This window comes from Canis lupus, chromosome 2 (genome assembly GCF_011100685.1).
Source record: "Canis lupus familiaris isolate Mischka breed German Shepherd chromosome 2, alternate assembly UU_Cfam_GSD_1.0, whole genome shotgun sequence".
NCBI classification, from domain to species: domain Eukaryota; kingdom Metazoa; phylum Chordata; class Mammalia; order Carnivora; family Canidae; genus Canis; species Canis lupus.
Window position 1 is genome coordinate 6,297,195 of NC_049223.1, and position 25,384 is coordinate 6,322,578.

The following is a 25,384-nucleotide window of genomic DNA, read 5'->3' on the forward strand; positions in this document are numbered from 1 at the left end:
CTTCTATCTGTTCAAAATGGTTCCTGGAGGCTTTTCTCTTTTTTTTTTTTTTTTGGCATTTCTCATAAACTCTGGAATATTGATCTCAAAGTTTCCATTTTGAAAAACAATAATAAAGCATTTGTTAAAAACACCTCAAACTTACTGGGAGATGATATTAAATTGAACAATTTTAAGACTCATTTACCAAATATGAGAATTTATTTTTAAAAATTCATTGTGAATTTAAGTAATTTAAGTCATAACTCCTCTAATATTTATAAATGAAGTTTAACTTGCCATTAGCAACTCTGCATTTCATAAACCACTAAGCTCTCAATAAGTGTCTAATGATAACCTGAATTAGTGTCATATCTGCACATGTAACTTCAGTGCAGTGACTCAAGACAATTATTACCACTTAGATGAAGAAAGTCATAAGAATTCAGAGTTTAGGAAAAAAAGCTAAATTGATTAATGCACCCTACTGTAGAAAGCAAACTCAACTTTTTGATGTAGAGCTCTCATGAAAATATTGCCAATTGATCAGAATATTGCTAGACATTATGCTGATTTATTTTTTTGTTTCTGACAGTCCCTTTCACTTAACACCGGCAATTTTTTTGGCTCTACTTTTTTGAAACAGAAGAGCTTATGGTAACTTTAATTTGGAAAGAGGCTATTTGTTTTTAAAATTGGAAGAGAGAAAAACTAATGATTTAATGGTTGGAATAGATACACGGTACCCATACTGATAACTATTTCATATGGAGATTTTTCATGTTCCTGGATTGGTACAAAAACTGTACTATTTATGATTTTATGGGTTTGAGATTCACATGAAAATAGCCTTTTTAAGAAAACTAATATTAAGTAGTTTGAATTATGTAAGGTTTATAAATTATTTGATGGATTCAAACAGTATTTGCCATAAGTTATTGTTTTTCAAAGTGAAGTATTACAATCCAACAAAAACCTCATAAAAAACAATTTATTGCCTTCCACCATCTAATTTGACAGAAACATATTTTGATTTCCATTAATATGTAATTTTAAAATCTTATTTTCCCCCCAAATCTTAAATTCACTATGACATTATAAAACAATTTCTCAAAGATAGTTAAAGCTAGAAATTGTAGTCTGAAATTTAATAATTCGTTTCATAAACAAAGCACTAGTTTTTAATAATACCAAGACATGAAATCTATTTTTACATATTCTTGGAAATAAGTACAAACATTTGAAAGCCCATATTCACTAGTCTCCAACACAAGCTTTACAAAACAATATACCTACAGCATACAAGAACAGATAAAAATTAGTCTATATATATATTAACTGGTAAATGGATAGGCTGTGGTATTCATACAATGGAATATTATATAGTAATAAAAATCAATGAACTGTGACTCCACTCATTTGCATGGATGGATTTTAAGGTTTTCTTTCTTTCTTTTTTTTTATTTTAAGGTTTTCAAGCAAAATGCAAAGGCATGGAAAAATACATACAATGTGACTCCATTTACATAAAATTCAAAACAAAAAGGCAAAACTAAGCAGTGAAAAAGTATAAAAACAAGAGAATGATGAAAATTTAGGATAATGGTTACCTGTGGGGGAGAGAAGTGCATGTCATCAAAGAGGAGACAGCATAGTATATCAAAGGTGTAAGGCTCTACTCTTAAGAGCGAGATGGTGAGTATATGGGTATTTGATTACTCATCAAACTTTACATAGACTTTACACACTGGAGAAAATGAGAAGAAAATGTGACTGTATAGACAACTCTTTTTGAAGACCACTGATCTTGAGTATAAAGAAATAATAGATGGGAAGAAATGTGAATGTTTACAGAAATTTTGTTTTGCTCTTATGATTTTAAGATATGAAGAGAGAGAACCTGAATGACACAAACGTTCCATCAGAGACCGGAGGCTGAAGAAACAGCAGGGATGACTGATGAGATATGACACATGTGAAGGACAAGCACGACTCATTCAGGCAGACGGAAGTAGGAAAAGCTAGAATAATATGCACAGATTTATACAATTGATGGGAAATGGAGATGCATCAGATATGGTGGCTCATTTTTCTTGAATAAGGCAAGGTTATTAGCTTAGAGGGGAAGGATGAAGCTGGGTTTGAGAAGAAATGAAGGCATCAAGTGACAATTTGGGGCAGTGAGATTAACAACTGACCACAAACACAGGTGCTCTCTTGGACATATCACCTTACAGGTTTCTCTGGCCTCTGTCTCGAATATATTTCCCCTTCTTTTTCACCTAGAAAATCTTCCCATCCTTCAAGACCCACTTCAGGTTCTATGTCCTCTGTGAAACCTGTTCTATTCCAGGTCAATCCTTTCCTTTTGTTATAATCCTTACAGCACTTAACTGTATCACTCATTTTTTACTTACTCATAAACTATCTTCTTGCAGGAACTCTTTTGTGTTGTACGTGGCTTCATTTTTCATGTGGTCTCCCTAGCTATAGTGCTTGAGGACAGAATTCATTTTTTTTTTTTTTTAGCACTGTTGGTCCCCCTTTCAGAAAAATAGTGCATTCTCATATGCATGGTGAACTTTTAGCTGTTCACTCTTCTATTTTTTAAACATATCCACTTAAACAGATATTCTTAAAAACAAAAGAAAAAAATAAGAATACGTGAATAAGGGAACTTTGAATCCTCCATTATTTTCTTGTCACTGCTTCTGGTTTTCAATTTTTAGTTTTAGAACTTAACTTTGCAGAAGCCAATCCAGAGATCCAATGTTAATGCAAAATTGGTTTGATTTTTAATATTTTTTAAACGCATTGTTTCCACTCATTAAACTATTTAAAAATTTTTTCCTTACAACTTTTAATATGTTTCTTCATGGAGGTAGCTCTCTTAGAAAATGAAGCAGAATGTTATCAACAAAGACAAATTATGTTAGGAATGCCATCTTGTGGTTGGGAGTAGTCCATTACACTACAGATCCTTTCAGCAACAATCTCATATTCAGAAATAAAATATCCAGTAAATTCATAAATGTAAATCATGGTCAAAATTAGTTACTACAAAGAAAGAAAATCTAGATATGTGTGTATCAATTGTGACTTCAGTTGTCAAAAAAGACAATGTTCATTGAAAAGAGAGACAAATTATATAGCAATTGACTCCAAATAACACAGAAAAACTGTTACCTATAACTATAAATATACTTCTATTAAGACTATTCAGATACTCTGAAGTTTGGAAAATTTTTCTCATGAAATAGATAAGTAATTTTACTTCTATATCCACTACTAAATAGTTATATGGTGACTATTATGTCCTAGATTTAAATCATGTTTCATGATTTTCAAAGTACCTCATCCTAACTATAACCATCCAAAGGGGAGTCAAGGACAGAGCACTTAGCTAATTTGGATGGTGTAGGATATATGTAGTTAGTTGTAGTCCATAACGGGAGTTTGAAAAGAGGTAAAAACACTCGCCCTATTTTAAGAGTGAGTTTACTACTTCTTCCGTACAAGTTAGCCATTTGAATGATAATTACCTTTCTAGTCAATAGAAAACTAGTGATGGTTACACATGTATTACTTAACAGCCATGCTTAAATATTTAATTTCCAGGTGAATACCAGACATTTTGATCCACTTAAAAGTGGGGATAAGGTAGTGGAAACTGATATATCCCTCATGAGTGCAAAGCACAGTGCAACGCAAAGGTCCATGCACTATGGTACCCTTTTGTCACTTCCAGATTATAAGGTTCCAATGGGCATGTGCAGGTACAATGTTGTTATAGAAATCACGTTATTGAAATTCGAAAAGAGAAAAGATCTACATGTAGATATATTTACAAAAAAAAAATGAAAATGCTATTTTATTCCAAATCAACATCTGGAATTTATTATCATATGTTTATCGCCAGAAAGAAATATTTTATTCAAAAAAAATTTATATGAATTGACTTTGTATTAGTTTCTCCACATGACTCTTCAGGACATTCACATCAGCTGCACAGACCTGGTACTCCATCTTCTCTTGCTGTTTCGTTCTCTCTAATAAAGCTTCATGCGGTGGAGGCAGTGCGTTATATGAACTCAGTAAATAAAGCTGACTTGATGAGTTATGGTTGATTTCTTCAATCTTTAAAGCTTGCATGATAGCAGGTGCAAACTTGGAGTAATGAGCTGTAGATGAGACAATCACTGGGCAGGTTTTATCTTGCATTCTGTCTGCAACCACTTTTGCAACAGCAGTGTGTGGATCCAGAATATATCCTGAAGTATTGTAGGTGGAATGAATGGCTGCCAGACACTCTCCCTCAGAGCACCAGTCAGCCACGAAATCCTGCTGAAGTTTCTCAACTAGCATCTTCTCTATCTGGAAGTGATGTTGCTCTTCTAACTGACTAAATAATTTTGTCATTAATTCTCCATCCTTATCAGCCACCAAGTGTAAATGTCGTTCCAAATTTGAAGCTTTAAGAATATCTATTGCTGGTGAAAAGGTCTGTGTTAATTTTCTCTCCCTTAAATCGTAATGTCCTGTTTTTATAAAATCAGTCAAAACATGGTTCTGATTAGAGGCACAAATAAATTTTCGAATAGGGATTCCCATCATTTTGGCATACACGGCTGCTAAAATGTTACCAAAATTTCCAGTGGGAATACAGACATCAACTGGGCTTCCAAAAGAAATAAATCCTTGGCTAACAAGATCAAGATATGCAGAAGCATGATAAACTACTTGGGGAAGCAGTCGGCCCCAGTTTATGGAATTGGCTGAACTTAAGACTGTTCCATATTCCATAATAAGGAAGCCAGTAAAATCAGAATCTTTAAAAATTCCTTTCACAGCTGTCTGGCAAAAATCAAAATCTGACTTGACACCCACTGCCCATCCATTTTCTTTCTGACTGCCAATTATTTGTGCTTTTTGAAAATCACTTACTCCGTTCTCAGGAAAAAATGTGGCCACAGCTATTCTTTGCTTATCATTCTTATTAATACGGCTAAAGCCATTTAAGACTGCACTCCCTGTGTCTCCTGAAGTAGCTACAAGTATCATATAATTGCAACTTGGTGGAATACAGTGTGCAAAAAGATGAGGCATAAGCTGTAAAGACAAATCTTTAAATGATCCCGTTGGTCCATGAAACAACTCCAGGATGAACTGGTTGCCTGAAAGGTGCCTGACAGGGGCAATTTTTGAGCAGGCAAAGTTTTCCCCGTAAGCAGTTTCAATCATTTCTCCCAATCTGGCAGCAGGTATGTCAGCAGGATGTATACACTTTTCCAACAGTATTTGTGCTCTTTCTATGTAGGTTGCTCCTACTAGGCTTTTCCACTCCCTACAGTTTAATTTTGGAAACTCCTTCTCAGGAACGAAGAGTCCACCATCAGAAGCTAACCCCTCAATCACTGCTTCACTGAAGAATTTTGTCGAAACCTTCCGTTCACAGTCTTTAGGCCAAATGTGTCTTGTTGAAATGAATGTTTCTGAGTCCACATCTTGGTATCTTTTAACTGCTTTAAGCACTTTGTCAGCTACCTCCTCGGGGGAAGCCCCACTTTCACAAAATACACGGGTATCGTACCACTTCTTGTAATACTGTCTTCTAAACTTAAGTAAGTCTTTCAGAGATATTTCAGCATTCTGACCTACGATCCTATCTATTTTCATTAATTTTAGACGGCTTACTATATCTATTAGAGGTACATCCAGGTATACAATTATTCCATTTTTCTTCAGATGCCACATGCTAGCATCATGCATTGGATTGGACCCCGTAAGGGAAATCACACTTCCAGATGCAGAGAAGTTTAACACGGCTTTTCCTTCCTCTTCTAAAAATTGCTCATTACCAACATCCTGTAATTTTTCAGACACGCTCATATTCCAGGTTTTTTCAAGGATATCATCATCCACATCGATGACACAACAACCTAGTTTCTGACCTATTATTCTGCCTACAGTTGTTTTCCCAGCACCAGGCGGTCCCATCAGGATAATATTTTTGTCTCCAACAACAGAGTGGGTTGAGTGCCATGACTTCCTGAATTCTGCAAGTGCAAAGGTTCTTGAAAGAAACAGCTGCACATGTTTATCCGTTCTAACATGTATACTAGAAAAACATTTCTGGGCTATTTGTTTCAGATGCGGACATCGGTTAAAGTGGAGCATTCTCTTTTCACTTTTCTGCCCAAGTCAACCTAAAAACTGGCTTTAGCCCTTTTCAAAACATAAAAACAAAAAAAGACATTTGATTACTAATTTTAACAGACTTAAAATCCCAAATAGGACTGAAAATAACCACATCATAAACTATTTAGAAATCTTTCAAATGTATGGGACATTTTTTAAATTCTCACATACTACATATTATCCTTTTAAATAATCTTTCAATCTCAAGACCAAATAATCAAAACTTCAACAATTTCTAAAGCTACACTTAACTCAGAAAATGCCACATCATACTTAAAAAAAAATACTACATTAGATTAGTATGTCTTTTCCTGTAATGAAAATTGTTTCTTGGTCTATAATCCCTATAAACAAGGATTATTTGGGATTGTTATTTACTTGCAATTCACAAAAGCTGAACATTATTCTTTATATTTAATTTCTAACTTTAGTTATATGAACATGCTGACAGACTATCATGCTATTCATAAATTTCTCATAAAATTCACAACCAGAAAGTAGAGTAAAATATTTGCTTACAAAATACTTAAATAACTTTCCAAACTATAGGGCAAAGGTATGACATGTTCTTTCTTATGTGCCTTTTGTATGCATACTGTAAAGAATCAATCTTAAATATTTTTCATATCGAAGTCTTTTAAAAAAAATCTAAAATGAAAGGTGTATTATGCAAATTAAGGAAAATTGATAATTAACAGCAAAGTCAAAGGCTACATATCTATAACTGTATCTGCATGAAACCGTCACTTTTGTTTCTGTCCTCTAAACATTATCAGTGGAGACACTTAACTCAAATTCCAGACTCTACAGTGATAGCAAAAAAAACCCCTCAGGAATGTTTCCAATGATGAGAGGAAATAATTATTCTGGCATCCAAAGCAGCTCTGCAATTCCCCATATTGCTAAAATCTGTGTCTTTGGAAATATACTCACCATTAAAACACAAATGCATGCCAGACAAGTCAAACTCTTTCTGAGTATATGTAAAATGCAATTTAGTAACTGCTGCAACATTCATTTAAATCGACTAAAGGAACTCCACACATATGTACTGGGGCTTTTCATACGTTCTGCAATTAAGTCATATTAAATCTTAGATGGTATGTTCAAATACTTTCTAAAAACTTTCGATCATTTACTACTCTGATTATCTCTGCTACTGTGTTCTGTAATTAAACATTTAAAGAATTTTGAAAACTAACACTGAATTTAACTTACAAGTTAAATTAGAACTGTTAAGAGAAGGAATACATTTCCTTATTTGGCTTTTCAGCATGTATGAGATGCGCTTAATTCCCACTGACTTGTAAACATATGACACCCAGGAATCAATCTTAGATGAAGAGTTTGTTGATGGTGAGGCAAAGTCAATCTTTGGAAAAAACAGAGTCTATAATAGAAAAATTTTCAAGTTAATCATCACTGCAATGTTACAAATTCCCACACATAGACTGGTCTATTATTAAAATATCCACCTGAAAATTTTAAAGTAGGGAAAAATAATGAATTGGCCTTTTTCAATAGTTTCCCCAAATCTATTATTAAAATATTAAGATCCTGTGTTTTTCCAACATCTGTGTCTTATAACGGAAAATAAATTTCATTAAACAGTACTAAAGGAATTTCTTCCACCAAGCAATACAAAAGGAATATAACCAAATAAGAACAAATATACAATCTCTCACAATGATACTTGAAATTTTAATTATTTAACTGGATGTTTAGTGATGAGAGAAAAATTTAAATCAGTGGACTAAAGCTATGAAATCAATGTCTGAATTACTCTTACAGGTTGTTTTATCCATCTGAATCACTACATGATTTGTATGTAATCATAGTTGCTGTAAAAAGTGCAAATACAGTGTCCGCTACACACTGGTACTCCCTGGCTATTTGAGTTTATAATAAATTCAAAACACGTATCATAGTGGCTGGCACAAAGAATATTCTCATATATAGAAATATTAATTATTGCTACTCAATGACAATGGACCAAAAACACATAAATTGAATCAGAATATCTAGACTCAAGTGTAGGTGTATGTTTTTATGGTTTGGTTAGTTGCTAAGCCTTCAGAGAAAATAGTGGTACTTAAGCATGAATCAAAAATTGTTTTGTTATGCACAGTCTAATTCTTCCCCTGCAGTAAACCAAGGATCAGAGAAGTGTATACTTGAGTCATATCAGCAATGTCTTTTATTTTTTTTTTTATTTTTTTTTTTTAGCAATGTCTTTTATTAAACTGTATTCTAATAAAGTACTTTAACACCAGCTAGTTTTCTTGGAGGAGGAGAAACACTTTCTAAAACCACCTGACTTACCTCCTATTTAGGAGTGTGTATTCTTTTTTGGTTCTCAGTGTGTAACTTTTGGATGTCTGTATTAGCAGTAACTGTAGTATTTGTTACCTGAGTAGCTGGTTGGTTTGTATGGACATCAAATCTTTTAACAGATCTTTTCCACTTTGTGTTGGTTGCTACAATGCTTATCATCAATTCCATCAAAAGTAGATGACAACGTTAGACACAAACATTATGCATTGTTCACCTTACCTTTTGTAACCTTAGTTTTCCTTACTTTATATAAATTGTGACAATTTAATGCAATTTGGTATCAATATTATTTCACAATAAAAATATTCCTGAAAATAGCAGAAGGCAGTTGTTAAAAGGCTACAAAATGTAACAAGTATTATCATTTTTAAAGAAAAATAAAGAAGATGAATTCTAAGTAACATAATAAAATTTGTGTCTTTTTTTTTTTTTTTAAGATTTTATTTATTTATTCATGAGAGACACGGGCAGAGGGAGAAGCAGGCTCCATGCAGGGAAGCCTGACATGGGACTCCATCCCAGGTTTCCAGGATCACACCCTGGGCCAAAGGCGGTGCTAAACCGCTGAGCCACCTGGGCTGCCCCTAAAATTTTGTTTTATGACATTTCAGCCACAAATTAATTTTAGGGCTTCAACATCCATTGTAAGCAAACCAACAGACAAGATGGAATAATATCCATTGTAACTTTCATCTGGAAATTAAGTTTTGACTTCAGAGGTAATAAACTCAATTCTCATTATTCATGGTATTATTCTATAAAGTCAGCATGCATACTGAATTAGTGAAGAGTGAATATTCCCATTGCTTCCACACTTCCAAATTGTTCCATTCCAAACAATTTTATGTGTTTCTGTTTAAAATCATTTTATACATTTTTAATATATAATTTATACGTATATATGCAGTTGATTCATTACCACTGAACAGCCAACAGCACTCTAATTTATGCCTGAATGAAGCTTGTCTAACACACACATTTTATCTCTAAGGTACATCACAGCCTTATTACCTTAGGAACACTAGGCAACACAACAATCTAGGGGCCATTTTAAACAGCAGAATCATCAACTAGAGGCACAAAAATGAGAAAAATGTGATATTAAATAGAATGGGAGGACACTCGTTTACAGTATTTGAGCTGAAACAGCAAGGCAGGCATCATCTTGCTTGATCTCAGCTAAGAGCATGCACACCAGGAGACTCAAATTTTTCATCACTGTGCATGTGTCCATGAATGAATGTACAAGTTCCGCATGTATTAATTTGGGCTTATAAATACATTTTAGTGAGTAGAATTCACAAATATGGAACCTGTGAAAAGGGAGGATCAACTGCATATCATTTTCCTATATGATTGAAAGCCATATTATTATGCTTTTTCTTTTATTTTTACTTTACTATGTATTTCAGTCTAGTGGTCATGAATAGGCAATTTTTCTTTGGCCAAAGGACAAAACTTTTTCAAATTAAATGTAAGTCAATCACAGGAGTCAGAAAACAAAAGCAGTATTTAAAGACCAAATCTCTTGGCCATAAAGTACTCGTGTTTTACTATGTCAATGTTCTTAAGTATTTTTTGTAGAGCCAAGTTCTTCATGAAAACATTTTAGTCATACTCTCTAATTCCTCAGAGGATGTAAAATCTACACAGCTCCATTATACATTAATATTTTTTAAATAGGTTTTCCTGTTGATCACATATAGTGGGGCTCTTTGATCCACTAACTCCATTGGTTACTTTTTAGACATAATAGACACTTGTCATTCAAATAGACAAATGAAAAGGCTGTGTCAGTGTCACAGCAGACTTTAAAACACAAAAACAGAATGTCCACATAAATAAAATAATTCAAGTACTCTCTGAGCTCAAGGCACAAAACTTCACAATTTTACTGTAGTAAGCTGATCAAAACTGAACAATGAATTCAAGAAAAAAAAGTACAGAAATCACTTTTAAAATTATTTTAAAATTCTTTCTTATGAATACTAATAAACTTACATTTTTAAACCAGAAATGCATATTAATTTTCATCAACCTATTCACAGTGATGTTTTCCTAAGGACACCACTAGATGATTGCTAATCAACTAAAATCATACCCATTATCAATTTTTATTTCCAAAATGGTCCAGAGAAATTTTTCAATTCCATTATAAAATTATCTAGTTTCCAATTCCTTTGGGAAATTATCCAAATCCTATTTAGTCAGGATGATTTAGCATTTGTCACCCATTTAAAATATCTGTTACATACTATTCCAAAATAAAATGTAAGACACAGCATTTAAAAAATTGTTTCATGAGAACTGGCTGTGGTTCAATGAACTTCTAAAAATATTTATGCAATGATTTTGCTTGTTATCCTATATTAATGCAACCTAAATTTCTCAGAAGAATGACTAAATCTGGTCCATTATCTTATGAAGATATCCTGATACTTTTTAAAAAATCCTTAAAAATTACTGCATTCTTACAGCAATAAATTGTTTTCCAATACATTAAAAAATGCAAATTTGCTACGACATAAACTAACCAGGGGAGGTATAGTTCAGCTGCTCTGGAATACTGAGCAAAATTCCTCTCAGCAAACCTTTGGTAGTCAGCTATTATTTTCCTGGAAATAGCAAGGTGGAGAGGGTGGAAAGACCACACACTCTAGTGCCATGCTGTAATCACAGGGATCTTACAATCAAAAGTAGAATTACAAGTTCATTTGCTCATCTTTGCCTCTGTCTTAGTACCAAAAGCTCATTAAGCCTTTCTTCTTGCTAATCTTTCACTGTTAGATATTCTCCTAATGGTCTTGAGTATTTAATTCAAAAGACTTTTTAATTAAGTACCCTTTTTAATTCTGTAACTTAGAATTATATTATTATAAAGAACATCTCTTATCCAGGGTTAATTTTCCTCCTAGTTGTCTCTTTTTACATTCTTACCTAAGCTCATTTTATTCATATAAGTTAGAATTAGTCTTCAGCAAAACACTCTAACTTGTATGTTAAACCATTTATAGCAGGGGTCTGCACAAACTATAACTCACAGGCCAAATCTGTGCAAAACTGTAACTATCCTTTTTAAAAATAAAGTTTCATGGGAACACAACTTATTTATTCATTAATCTGTTTAGTATGGTCTTTGGCTGCTCTTGAGCTACAACAGTGGAGTTGAACAGTTTTGATCAAAACCATTTGGCCTGTAGAGGCCTAGAATATTAATTATCTAGCCCTTTACAGATAAAGTTCATGACCTCTGTCAGTGGACAAATGCCGATTCCCTGTAGGCATATTGGACACAGACATTTCCTTGAACAGTACTGCCATTTTGAGGCAACTATAAAAATTAGAAATATATTCTTTGTAAATATGCTTTCAAAAGGCAAGCAGAGGGATCCCTGGGTGGCGCAGTGGTTTGGTGCCTGCCTTTGGCCCAGGGCGCGATCCTGGAGACCCGGGATCGAATCCCACGTCGGGCTCCCGGTGCATGGAGCCTGCTTCTCCCTCTGCCTGTGTCTCTGCCTCTCTCTCTGTGTGTGTGACTATCATAAATAAATAAAAATTAAAAAAAAATAAAATGTTTAAAAAAAAAGGCAAGCAGAATTATAGAGAAAGTATCTAGAAAGGAAAAAAGTTCCTTTCTAAATGCTTTAACAACTTCACCATGACTGTAAACTACCTATACTAATAGTGAGGAGATCATGAACTGGTATTTTTAAAACCACAATAAATATACTGATTATCAGTGAAACTACTGTATTCCATAACACCAGAAAGTCAAGACTAGCTAAGGTTGGTTGACACTTACTAATTGGAGAAATCATGCTTTGCCCTAATCATTTTTTGTGAAATGATTCATATGAAACGTCCCAGAGTGCTGCTTCTTCATTAGAAAGTTTATAAGCTTTGGCCAATGACCATCCGCTTGGTTAATGGTATCATCATTTTAAGTCTTAGTTCAAATCTTAGCACGAATAAAGAGAGTTTTTCTCTATACATGCTAAGCAAAGCAAACAAAATAACCTCCAAACCGAAATTATAAAATATTCAGAGGGGAAAGGAAAACAACAAAGTGGTATATACATAAAAAAAAGTTCTGAAAAACAGAAAATCCGATGTGAAGAGCAGGAGCATCATCACCAAAGCGCCACTTGTCCGAAATAAGATGCTAAATGTCTGGGATAAAAATAAAAATCTGATCAACTGGATAAGAAAAAACCTAAATTTATTCTTATCTGATGAAATTCAGTAGGAGTCCCAAATGATAAGGACCCACCCATTCTGCACAGCCTTTTCAGTAGGAACTAATGGTTAATGAAGCCATCGTGCTGTTTTTCTCTCTCTACCGAGTACCCTGGCAGTGAAATGACCAAAACTGGTGGTGTCTTATCTTTGACCATCTTTATTCCCTGTGGACAGTGGCCTTTGTCAGGTTCATTCAGACCAACTATCTTTCCAAAATATTGCCAAAATGTCTTTTAGAGACTCAGGATGGCAAAGGCTTCTGTACGAATTTCTTTCAGCATAAAGAGGTTTCTGGAAGAGCAGACGGTTAAAACGGAACACCGCTCCCGAGAAGACAATTAAAAAAAACAAGGGGGGGGGGGGAACACCATAAAAATGGGTAAAAATTCAAGGGCCCATTTAAGAGGCTCCTCCTGGTTTAGGCTGCTTTTGCACAAATTACCGAGTGCACACGTCTGTGGATAAAGACCTAAGAGGAGGGGCCCGACCAGCAGGTACCTGGGGCCGAGGGCAGCGAACCGGAGAAAGGGAGGCCGAGCGAAGCCCGCGGTGCGACAGGTGCACGGGGAGGCGGGGGCGCGCGGGGGCGCGCGGGGGCGCGACTCCCACAGGTGGCGAGCAGGGCCGCGCAGCGAGCTCCCCGCAAGCCCGGCAGAAGCGGCGGGGAAGACGAGCGCACAGGCGGGATGACAACGAAGTAGCGGGAAGGAGAACAAGGAACGCAGTGGGGAAGGCATGCAAATGGGACGGACCGGTGTCTACTGGTTCCATTTCTTTCTCCTCAAATCACTCACCAAGAAAATCTCACTGAGAAGACGGGGCAAAGGAAAGAAACTGGGGAGGAGCGTCCAGGAGCCGCCACCGCCGCCTCGGGACGGGGTCCCGCACCTCTGGGGCTCTCACACCGGCTCGCCCACAGCCCAGGCCCAGGGCCTCCGCCAGGCCGGACCCGCCCCCAGCCCCGCGCGGCGGCCTCTGCGCCTGCGCCGGTGAGGGCCTGCGCGCCCGCGCGCCACACCCACGCCCCGAGCGCCCGCACCCTGGGCACGTGACTCTCGGGCCGCGCTCCACCTACCGGAATCCTCCCTGCTCCTCAGGCTCCTCCCCCCGGCCCCGGGGCGGCTCTCCGCGGAGGCCTCGGCGGCTGGCCCCGCCCACTCAGGGATCGGCGCCTGCGCACAAGAGACTGACTCATTGTGTGACGCCTGCGAACCCGCTGCGCGCCCTACTCTCTAGTGGGTCTGTCTTTCTGTCCAAGTCCGCCGAGACAGCGACGAGCAATGTCTTTAAGGGGTCGCCATTCCGCTCCTTATTCCCAAAGGCACACATAAACGGTGGTTTCCTCATTGAACTCAAGCAGAAAAATTGCAGAGGGAAGAGAGGAAACCTCGTGCGCGGTGCTGCCTTCCACTTCCCCGTAGCCTAGCAACCGTTTCCAAGGCAACCACGCCGTCCACTAACGCTAAGCAACCCCGAAGAGAATTAGAAGGGTTATTTTATTTTCTTCCCAAGAGAGGACTGCTGAGAAGAGGTCAAAGGGAAACTAGGTAAAAGAGAGAAACTTTAGTTCCGTGAGAAGACACGAGTAGGAAAAGGAAAGGGGAACAGTGAAGAAAGAGACACAGATATTGGGATAGTGAGGGAAAAAGTTGAGTATTTTTAAGGAGTCGTTTTGGTGGCCATGGATACAACTTGCTTTTCTGAGAGCATTTATAACCTCATACCCAGTGACTGGAAGGAGCCTCCCCACCGTCCTAGGTATGTGGGTAAGCAAAGATTATCACTTGAAACTAGAATACGGAATAATTATGCCATTTCAGGATTAACTAAGCATCATATAACGTTGAAAAATATGTATTTTTTTGTCTCAGTGAAGTAGACTTGAATGTCAGCTTCTTAAAGAAGAGATTGCAAAATCTAGGTATTTATCATCTCCCAATTCACAGAGAGGACCGCCCAGTGCTGTGAGAGGGCCATTTTATTATGTTAGCTGCCTGTTAATACAGTATGTAATTGTTTTCTAATGTATCTAATTGTTCATACATGATGTGGCATACAAAATAGCGTGAAATCTCTTGTGGCTGTTGAAAAGGGAAAATCACAGTTTTATTATTCTGTGTTAGGATACTTGTTATGTGATTTCAGGAGTTCATTGTTTTATTTCTGATTACACTACCGCTCCCTCCCCAAAGGGATAGTAGTTATTTATTTCGGAGATGATAGTCAAATGTAAATTTGTGTTTCTGAGGCTCAGTTGTAGGTGAAACAAAATAGATTAGCTTCTAAAGTCTTTTTCAAATCTGATAGTGGGATAGAAGGAAGAGGAGATGGGTGGAGACCCCAAAATACGTAATTGAGTTTAAAATTTTGTGTAGGTGTTAGGACCCCTTAAACTCCCCTCATTTCAAAAAGCTAACCCTACTGAAAAAAACCAAAAATCTAACCCCCAAGTAAATATCTCAGTCACTCACTTGTGTAGGGGCTTAGAATTTATGTAATCCATGGGGAGAATGGAAGATAACCAGTGCAGAAAATCTTATTCCTCCTAGTACTTGAAATATGTGCTGTTTTTTTTTTTTAATCCTTTCTTCTTCTGCTGATGCAAGTCAAAACCACACTGAAAGAGTACCAGGCTAGGGATCCCTGGGTGGCGTAGCGGTTTGGCGCCTGACTTTGGCCCAGGGTGTGATCCTGGAGACCCGGGATCGAGTCCCACATCGGGCTCCTGGTGCATGGAGCCTGCTTCTCCCTCTGCCTGTGTCTCTGTGCCTCTCTCTCACTGTGACTATCATAAATAAATAAATAAATAAATTTAAAAAAGAGTACCAGGCTAAAAAGTAGGCTCTGAAACTAATTGGTTTGGGAATCATGAATAAATTTTCATTTGTTTTCTGATGTGTAAAACAAACTAAATGACTTAGCTAATCTTTTAGATTCCTTTCAGATCTAATGGTCAATTATTTTTACTAGTAATTACTTGGGGTACATAACATCAACAAGTGGGAAAATCCTTCCATTTTAAGCCCAAGTGTCTAATTTTAACAAGAGCAGTACCTATATTATTTTCCACTAGCTTCTCAAAATCTAGTTGAGAATGGAAAGAGGAATGTAAAGTAAGATGTGATGGAATTGCAGAATTTATGAGTATTCTAATTAACTCTTGCTGAATGAATTTATGGTCAGAAATTCCTGTAACCTTTCTGTAACCACTGGTAGATTGTATTTTTTATTGAGTACTGAATTTGAATGGTAAGATATTTTATTAGATAGACGTTTTGTTACTGGTAAATTAAAAAGATGCACCTTTATGGCACCTAAGTATTTTTTCAAGAAATTTTATAGGAACAATCTTTATTAATTTGGCAAGCAATAACTGAGCCCCTAATATGTGTATAACATTGCCCTTGGGGAATGTTCTTGGGGAACTTTGGAAGTTACAGCACAAACTCCTTGATTGATTCTGAAGGAATAAGTAGAGAAAAGGACCTCGTGGTGAAGGGGAGAGAAGGTCCAAATGTAGTGCCAAAGAACTCTCTCTGTTAGGGTGAGAAGACAACAATCTACATTGTCTGCAACAACCCTGAGGGGGTTTTAATTTGACAAGATGTCATGCAAGCAACTAGTAATACATAAAAACAGAGTGTATTAACACATTTAACAAATTCCTCTCACCACACTAACTTGCTCTGACCCAATCCCTTTACTAATAGTGAGAATTAATCATAAGAAAGAAATGTATTAACCTCCAAGGCTTATTTGCATTACTGAGTTATAAATTCAGCTTCAAGAAAACTCACTGCAGTTCTGTGCAAGACCAGCAAGATGACCGTCCAACTTTCACAAAGAGGTCTATTCCTCAACAACTGACTGCATTGTGAAATTCCCATACTTCAGAAGTTCCAGTCTCCTTGGGACACTACAATATAAACTTTAACATGTTGACTAACAATAAAACCATTTATTATTGGAAGTCCTACTGAGAGATGCAAGTAACTAAATGAGAACATAGAAAATGGATATATGGAACCAAAGTGGGGTGAAGGGCATCCTCTTGCAGTTGAACTTAATGATCTGGGACTCAAGATATGACAGTGTTAAAGTCAGTGAGAAGCCATGAATCCGTTTTCAAAATTTCAGTTGCTCATGATGCATGAGGTGGTTTCCGAGATGTCACCAAATATGTCACCCTTCCATAGATGGCTCCGGTTACTTAACATCACCAATCATTCTGTCTTTTCCTTTTGTTTAAGGTAATATTCCAGGTATGTACTGAATAGGCCATGGGACCATTATACCTTTCATTACAGCGCAGTACTTTTATTAATGCACTTATTAGCATTTTGACATTCATATTCTCCCATTGCCTCACATTGAAATTCCCTCATAAATTATGGCTAAGGTCATCTGTCCCATCGTATAATTAATGTAACTGATTGTTTTTGATCTAAATTCATTGTTATCTATGGAGATAGTTTTGAACTTTGAATCTTTCATATACTCTCTCAAACATCCCTCCCAGCTTTGTGACATTTGCAAATCTAATGTCTTTTATATCTCCATCTGTCATTAAGTAGGACAAATACTTTGCACTTTAGTAGGCTACTAGACACCTTTTTCTAGGCTGACAGCAATACTGTTTTTAAGAGTTCAGTCAGTCATCCATATGAATCCATTAATCAATTCATAGTTATCTACCTTATAAGTAAGGATAAGAGGCTTTGCTAACATAAAGTTGTGCATCAGTATGTCTAAGGTAGTTGCCTGATTCATGAGTCAAATAATCTGTAAAAAATATGATGTTCATTTCAATGACCTGAAACCCCAAATGGCTCATTTAATCATTACTTCTCTACAAGCTTTCAGATGATTTCCAAAATTGACATCAGGCTCACCCTTGTGGAATTTCTGGATGCATGCTTTTTAAAAATGGGAATATTTACAGTCTAACTACCCATTAGTTGGCTGGGTTTTTTTAAGGCTTTCCGGCTTTCATTGGTGTTATCTATGGCATGTAGTCAGAATTTCATTTTCAGAGGTTCTCATCCTTCTTGGACTACCTTTTATTTTATTCAATTTCCATTCTGTTAAATCTATATCTTCTGAGGCTTTGTAACATCTCTTTGTTTAAAGTCCAATTATGTATCTAACTTTGCTAAGCAATCTTGACTATTATGAAATCTTAGACGACAGGGTCATTTTCTCCTGAGGGTCTTACCTACTTTGCTGATATTTTGTAGCTAATAATTAAGTTGGGGAAAGCAGTAGTCCCTTAAAATTAATTTATATTCAAAGAATGTAAAAAATATTCTAAAGTTTTTGTTTTCAGTATGTTTTCAATTTTATGTTAAAATTCCCATTGTTCCAATATATGGTCTTGGAGTTTTATAACAGTGTTAGAAATTGCTATTCAGATTTTAATTTGGCTGTCTAGTCTCAGCAGACTTTCATAATAATAACACTTCTCTTCATCTCTTGTAAAGAAAAGAAAGTAAATTTTACAACTACTAATATGGGAAGAGATCATCATATTAAGTTTTTAAAATCAAGTTATATTTCATACAGAAATAAAAATATAGAAAATGTATTTGGATAATGGATTGAGGAGATAGAGGAAAACTATATCTTTATTCATTTTTTAAAATTGAGTTGTGATTGGCATATACTGCTATACTAGTTTCATATTTTCTTATTTTTATAATTTGGAAAAGTAAAAAATTATTCCTATAGAATAAAATGTATTGTTTTGTATAACAAATGGGTAAGCTTTCAGCTCACAAAATAATGTATTGAATCACAAGATTTTGAAAATTAAAAAGAAGTAAGCATATACACACTTTTTTCTTAGCACAGGGAAAGTTATTTTATTAATCAAGGGATATTTACCAGGTCCAACTTGCATATGAAATTTAAGGCACAAGGTTGGATTGAACATTATTTTTGAAAGTATCTAATAAACTCAGTTTAGACCATAATTAATCCCTAGACATTGAGTTCAAGATTAAGGAAAGGCCCCTAAAAGCAAGAAACAATTCAATGTTTCTTCAAACAAATTTATCCGTATAAGAAGAGGATACAAGCTGTTAAAAGTGATGTAGCTAAACTTCTTCCAATCAAGGATGGAATTTACCCTCTCACCTTAAACAACTAAAAAACCAGGGGAAAAAAGTGTAAAACAATAGTTTTCATAAAATGGACAAGAGACAGCACACACCAGTCATTTCTGGGAGAAAGAAACAAGCTTTAGGATTGCCCCAACACTCTTCCTAGAAAGTTTCTAGACCAAAATCCAGGGAAGAGGAATTTAAAGAAAACCCATTAGTTCTCTGAGTTAAAGGAGACAGAATTCAGAGTCTGGAGAGGTTAAGGCATGTAGAATTCACAACACAGAGACATAGTACCAGAGAGAAGAGAATTGGAGAGAGAGACAATGAGAGTGTATGCTATGGAAATATGCAAGAGGATTTTTTTGAAGTTGTTGGTTGACAGTACATGTATATGATGAAACTACTGAGGCCAGAGAAATAACCAACAGAAGGCAGTAGATCCAGATAAAATTCAAATTTCCACCAGCCGGAGTGGAAACACCTCTTAAGACACAGGGCATTGAGCAGTGCACTCAAAAGTATATTGCCTCAGTAATGGGGCCAAATTAGAACTAGACTCAAAGTTCTTCTGGATCCAGAAATATAATGCATAACCAATAGAAAAATCAGTCAATACAAACAGACAAAGAAATGACATCAATGAGAGATTTGATAGACCAGAGCATTAAAACTATTTTAAATATTCTTCATGTATTCAAAAAATGTAAAGGAAAAAATGAGCAAGATACAAAGAGAAATGGAAAGGTTAAAAAAAGATTTAAAAAAGAAAGACCAAAATCTAACTTCTGGACATAAAGGATATCACTGGGTGGGATTAACAGTAGCTAAAACACTGAAGAAAATATTGTTGAATTTGAAGACATGGTAATAAAACAATACAAAATTAAAGAAAAAAATTGAAAAGGAAAATAGTCAATCAGTGCATTGTAGACAACATCAAGCAGCCTAACATAACTATAATTAGAATTGCAGAAGGAGAGGAGAGAGATGGGTAAACAGGAAAAGTATTTGAATAACAGCCAAAATTTTGACAAATTTAATGAAGCTTCCAAATACAAGAACAATGAGTTCCAAGCAGAAAGAAGAAAAAGAAGGAGGAGGAAGAGAAGAAAACCACACCAAGAGACGTTACAATCAAATTTCTTAAAACCAGTAATAATAATAAAAAAAAAACTTAAGAGCAGCCAAAGGAAAAAGAAACATCACATACAGAAGAAGAAAGAGCAAATATCTCAAAGAATGGAAAAACACTGTTGCCATAGAGCAAAGGAGTGCTGAAGTGATTTTATTAATAGGAGATAGAGTAGATTTTAGAGTACAGAGTTTTATTTTTTTATTTTTATCTTTTTAAGATTTTATTCATGAGAGACACAGAGAGAGGGAGAGAGAGAGAGAGGCAGAGACACAGGAGGCAGGGGCAGAAGGAGAAGCAGGCTCTATACAGGGAGCCTGAGGCAGGACTCGATCCCAGGTCTCCAGGATCACACCCTAGGCTGAAGGAAGATGCTTAACTTTTGAGCCACCCAGGTGTCTCTATACAGAGTTTTAAAAGGGATAAAGAGCATTACTTTATAATGATGAAGTGGTCAGTTCAAGAATATATGAAAATTTGGGGTGCCTGGATGGCTCATTCGATTAAGTATCTACATTAGGCTCAGATCATGATCCCCAGGGTCCTGAGATCAAGCCCCACATCGGCCTCCTTGCTCAGTGGGGAGCCTGCTTCTCCTTCTCCCTCTGCTCCCCCTGCTTGTGCTCTCTCTCTGTTAAATAAATAAAATTTTAGAAAAATATATTTTATTTAAATTCAATTTGCCAACATTAAATACATTAAAATCTTTAAAAAGAAGATATGATAATTTTAAATGCTATGAACCTTCAAACATAGCTTCAAAATATGTGAAACAACACTTGATAGAACTAAAAGAAGAAATGAACAAATCCACAATTGTAGACAGAGATTTCATCATCTTTCCATAATTAATAGAACATTTGAAAACACTACCAGTTTTACCTAATCAATATTTGTAGAATATGCCAGCCAGGAACAGCCAAGTACACTTTCTTGAGTGTTTAGAGAGCATTTACCAAGATAGTCCATACTTTGTGCCATTGTCACAAGTGTCAGAAAGTTTAAGAGAATTGAAATTGTACAAAATATATTCTCTAACCATAGTAGAAATTAGTTAGAAACCAGAAAGACACCTGGAAAATCCCCAAATATTTGGGAACCAAACAAAACACATGTGAAGAAGCTCTTTAATCGAAGAAGAGATCAAAAAAGAATTAAAAAGGTATTTTGAGCTGAATGAAAGATTTGTGGGATGCAGCTATAAAAGCAGCTCTTAGAGGGAATTCTACATTTTTAAATACTTCTGTTAGAAAACTGTTTGGTTTAAAGTCAAATGCCTAAACCTGCACCTTAAGAAACTAAAACAAAAAGGGCAAAGTAAGCCAGAATAAGGAGAAATAATAAAGTGTGGAAATCATTGAAATGGAAAACATGTGAACATTAGAGAAACACAATGACAAGATCAATTAAGTAAACACCTAGCTAAACTGATCAGCAGAGAGAGAGAGAGGACACAAGTCACCAATATTAGGAGTGGGAGAAGTGACATCACTCTTGATGCTACACATGTTAACAAAGAAATACTATAATCTTTACCCTGGCACCTCTTTCTGAGGGCAAAGCTTCCATCAAGGGTGTTTGATAGGGGCTCAGATAATTACACTTTACATCTGTCTCTGAATGAATATAGGCTTATATGTATTTAAAATGTATGCATTTCTTTTTTTTTTAAGCTTTTATTTTATTAGTGAGACACACACACACACACACACACACACACACACAGAGGGAGAGAGGCAGAGACACAGGCAGAGGGAGAAGCAGGCTCCATGCAGGGAGCCCGACTCGGGATTCGATCCTGGGTCTCCAGAATCAGGCCCTGGGCTGAAGGCAGCACTAAACCGCTGAGCCACCCGGGATGCCCAAAATGTATGCATTTCTTAACTTGAAATCACTTTTACTGGAAATACAAATGCTACAACTTTTTTTAAATTGTAGGTACATATCTATTTTTAAGACGTCTATAAAAGACAACATGCAAAAACATAAAATGGCAATGAAGTCTATGGGACCACCAAAAGTTGAAGTACCTTCTCCAAAGGATTTCCTGAAGAAACATTCAAAGGAAAAAACTCTACCACCCAGTAGGTTTTAACATTTTTTTTAAATATTAAAAGTACTAACAGATCATTTAACTAGAATTATCTTACTGCCAATGAATGTTAAATATTCACAAGTGATGTTTTCCTCATGTTTAAGAGAATCTGAAATTCTAGGAGAAAGTAGAAGTAGAGAATGCAGTGGCAAAAGAAAGTGGAGAATGCTAAGTTGTCTCCCAAATAGGCTTTCCCTGTGATGGTGCAAGCATCTGAACTACCATCTTGGACTATCCAATAAAGCCCCACCTCCAGTACCACATGCTTCACCATCTTTGTCCATAGCCATGCAGTTTCAGTAAAAAACACAATGATAAGAAGTGTCCTAAGCCCCAGTAAGAAGAGTACCTGGCATCTAAATTCTGTCTGGTCTTTTCTGCAAGAGATAAGAATCACAACTATTAAAACTGGTTGAAGCAACTATCCGGCATGGGCTTTAAGCCTCCCAGATCTCTAAGACCATTAGGACAGTAAATGAGTCAGGTGTAATGGAGGGACCTTCGTGAATGAGTGGGAGACAAAGCCAGCTTCTTCGGCATACTGTGTGTGGTCACAGTATGCTTAAAAGCTTGGTTTAATGCACTGCTTTTGCCACCTTGAAATTCTTAATTTTTGATCAAAGAGCTCCATGTTGTCATGGAGGCCTTGCAAATCATGTAATCAATCACAGTCATAGAGTATATAGATATTAGGAAGAAAGTTATCTGGAAAATGGGCAGGTATGTATGCATGGAAACAGATTCTTCCTATCCCTGATGTGTCTTTCCTGATGTTTTAGGACAATAGAGAGAGGAAAATTAGTCTTGCTCTTTTGAAAAGTTAGCTTTTTTATGTTACCTGGCATCAGGGAAATAATGCAACATCTCAAATCCAGCTAGGGTATACCTTTTGACAAAGGTGAAAGTACCAAATTGAACACCAATAAAAAATAAATTTATTATTAAAAACAAACAAACAAACAAAGGTGAAAGTACTTCTCCCCGTGGCCGTATTTTATATCCTACAATCCTCTCTCATACCCATAATGCCATGACAAAGGCTGAGGATATTATCAGGAAAGATGGAAAAAGCAAATCTAAAACTATGACATTCATGCATAAATTCATGTCTTTCAAAAGTCTCTTTTGGATCTTTCTCAAGGGGAGTTTTGGTATTTTGTGACCACCAATCACTTGAGAACACTGGAAAATCTTAAAATGGAATTAGTCTGTTTTAATGATATTATTTAACTTCTCATGTATCTTCTCTAGAGTTACGCAAGTTATATAACTACCAAGCTAAATAAATAAATCCTAAATATCAAATAAGGGAAGAAGTCTATCTCCCCCCTTATAACAAGACAAAACAAACACATAATTATATTGACCTATGAATAATCAAGAAGGTTGGGGTCTTGTGAGAGTTCAATCCAATGAGTTAAAGGTAATATAGACCAAGGCTGCTTCCTGGCTCTTTTTGCATGTTCTGTCATTTTGAATACAATAGTTTTGAAGACAATAATTTGCTAGACACACTGAACAATACCTAACAGGTACATGAACATTTATGTAAATTCAATTGTTAGAACATCTGCATGACTACAAGGCTATGTTGACATTGCCATTTTGATATAACCTTAAGAAAACAAACCATTTGGTGTTTAGATTTATAATTATGACTACCAATGATTTGTGAAAAGATCCTCATCCCATTTTGCAAGCCTCACCCACTGCCAACCCCTGCCCCTAGGATGAGAGAAAAGATCATGTTTAAATAGGTATAACATAAGAAAAAGATGGGCCAGCTCTAGGCACCATCCAGTGGACACCCACAGCCAACCAAGGGTTATAAGTTATTCTAGTTACTCATCTAAGAATAAATTATCAGCCTTTCTAAAGTGTTTCCTCATTTTCTAAGAATTCATTTTTACCTCATATATATTTCTAAAGCTACAGATTTCCTTATAGTTACATTTGCATGCACTTTCAATTCATAATTAAACATGGCCTCTTTCACATATAGTTCAAGCAAGTTTTTACATTATATTCTAAGTATTAAATTTTATTTTTTCTTTCCCCACTATAATGTAAACTCCATGAGAACAGGGACTTTGTCTCTTGTTCACTACTGTATCTGCAGTTCCTAGAGCATTATCTGGGGAGATAGTATTTGCTTAACAAAAACATATTGCATGAATTAATGAATAAATAAATATCCAAAAACTCCTTTATATTTCTGGGTGTGCAGAACTAATAGCAGAAGTATTGGCTTACTAGAGCTGCCATAACAAAGTATCACAGACCCAGTAGCTTAAACAGAAGTGTCTTTGGCACTGGTGTTAGGGCTTCAACATATGAATATTGAGAGGGACACAGTTTGGCCCATAGCAAGAGATTAATCCAATCCTTAAACGTTTAATAATAAGTATCTTTTTTCCTGCTAATAAAAGTTACACAAACTCATAAAAAGTTCAAGCAGTACAGAATTGAATAAAATCAAAGTATCTAGTAATTGTGCGGGGCTAAGATTTGAGTAAGGTTTTGTGAAGATGCAGGCTATTTTTTTTTTTTTTTAAGATTTATTTATTTATTCAGAGAGAGAGAAAGAGAGGCAGAGAAAGAAGCCATGCAGGAAGCCTGACGTGGGACTTGATCCCAGGACCCCAGGATCACACCCTGGGCCGAAGGCAGGCACCAAACCGCTGCACCACCAGGGCTGCCCAAGATTCAGGCTATTGCCTTTAGTTCTTGAAAATAGAATGTAATTATTTTACATTTTAGCATTCTGACAAACCATTTTGATGTAGCTATATAAAAATAGATGAGTCAGAAAGGTTAAGTTGAAGAGGTTGTGTAAAAATGGCCAGTTTCATCTGCTGCTGATGAAGAGAATGTGGTAGAGAGAAATAAGATAAATTCTGGATAGTAGGAATTTCAGGAAGTGAGATGCAACCAGGGAGGAGTGAATTGGAAACTTCAACTGTGTTTGTAATTTTTATTCATTAAGCTGCATGTTAGATACATAGCTACTCTATGGTCTTCATACCTTATAATAACAAGAGTTCTACTGAAAAAAAGTCCATAATTCTTGGACTTTTATCAAGTTTGACCTACTGGTGACTTTATAGTAACTTTCCTCTGAAGAAATAATTCTTAGTAATATTGCTAGTACTCAGAAAAGAGTTTCAATATTTCTTTGAATTTTTTTCAGTGGAAAAGCTGAACATTTGTTGTTGATATCTTTATAAGAAAATATTTTCACGATAGCTAGTAAAAATATGTTAATTAGCTAGCAAATGATTTGGGGTGCTTATCTTCTTCTCT

General features: G+C 35.9%; 2 protein-coding genes across 8 annotated transcripts in view; one reads left to right on the forward strand and one right to left on the reverse strand.

The window, feature by feature from the left end:
• THNSL1 (threonine synthase like 1) lies at window positions 1-13,974 on the reverse strand. 4 transcript variants are annotated; one of them, XM_038529764.1, is made up of 3 exons: window positions 13,826-13,974; window positions 7,396-7,567; window positions 1-6,204 (listed from the first exon to the last, which is right to left on the reverse strand). In XM_038529764.1, exon 3 carries the CDS (start codon window positions 6,154-6,156, stop codon window positions 3,925-3,927), a length of 2,232 nt encoding a protein of 743 aa, XP_038385692.1. In that variant the 5' UTR covers window positions 6,157-6,204; window positions 7,396-7,567; window positions 13,826-13,974; the 3' UTR covers window positions 1-3,924. The 4 variants fall into 4 exon arrangements, with proteins under 4 accessions (XP_038385692.1, XP_038385691.1, XP_038385693.1 ...); XM_038529763.1 differs by lacking the exon at window positions 13,826-13,974 and adding an exon at window positions 13,545-13,725; XM_038529765.1 differs by lacking the exon at window positions 13,826-13,974 and adding an exon at window positions 13,249-13,266.
• Window positions 13,936-25,384, forward strand: part of ENKUR (enkurin, TRPC channel interacting protein) — a 25,524-nt gene continuing 14,075 nt past the window's right edge. Inside the window, exons 1-2 of one of the 4 annotated variants that reach the window (XM_038529768.1) lie at window positions 13,936-14,516; window positions 21,925-22,070. In XM_038529768.1, the coding sequence (XP_038385696.1) occupies window positions 21,962-22,070 (109 nt within the window). In that variant the 5' untranslated portion in view covers window positions 13,936-14,516; window positions 21,925-21,961. The remainder of the gene's footprint in view (window positions 14,517-21,924; window positions 22,071-25,384) is intronic. The other 3 variants (XM_038529769.1, XM_038529767.1, XM_038529770.1) reach the window with 3 other exon arrangements.

Bases quoted from the DNA above. Each gene is read 5' to 3' on its own strand.
- THNSL1 (XM_038529764.1), bottom strand. From the start codon at position 6,156: ATGCTCCACTTTAACCGATGTCCGCATCTGAAACAAATAGCCCAGAAA.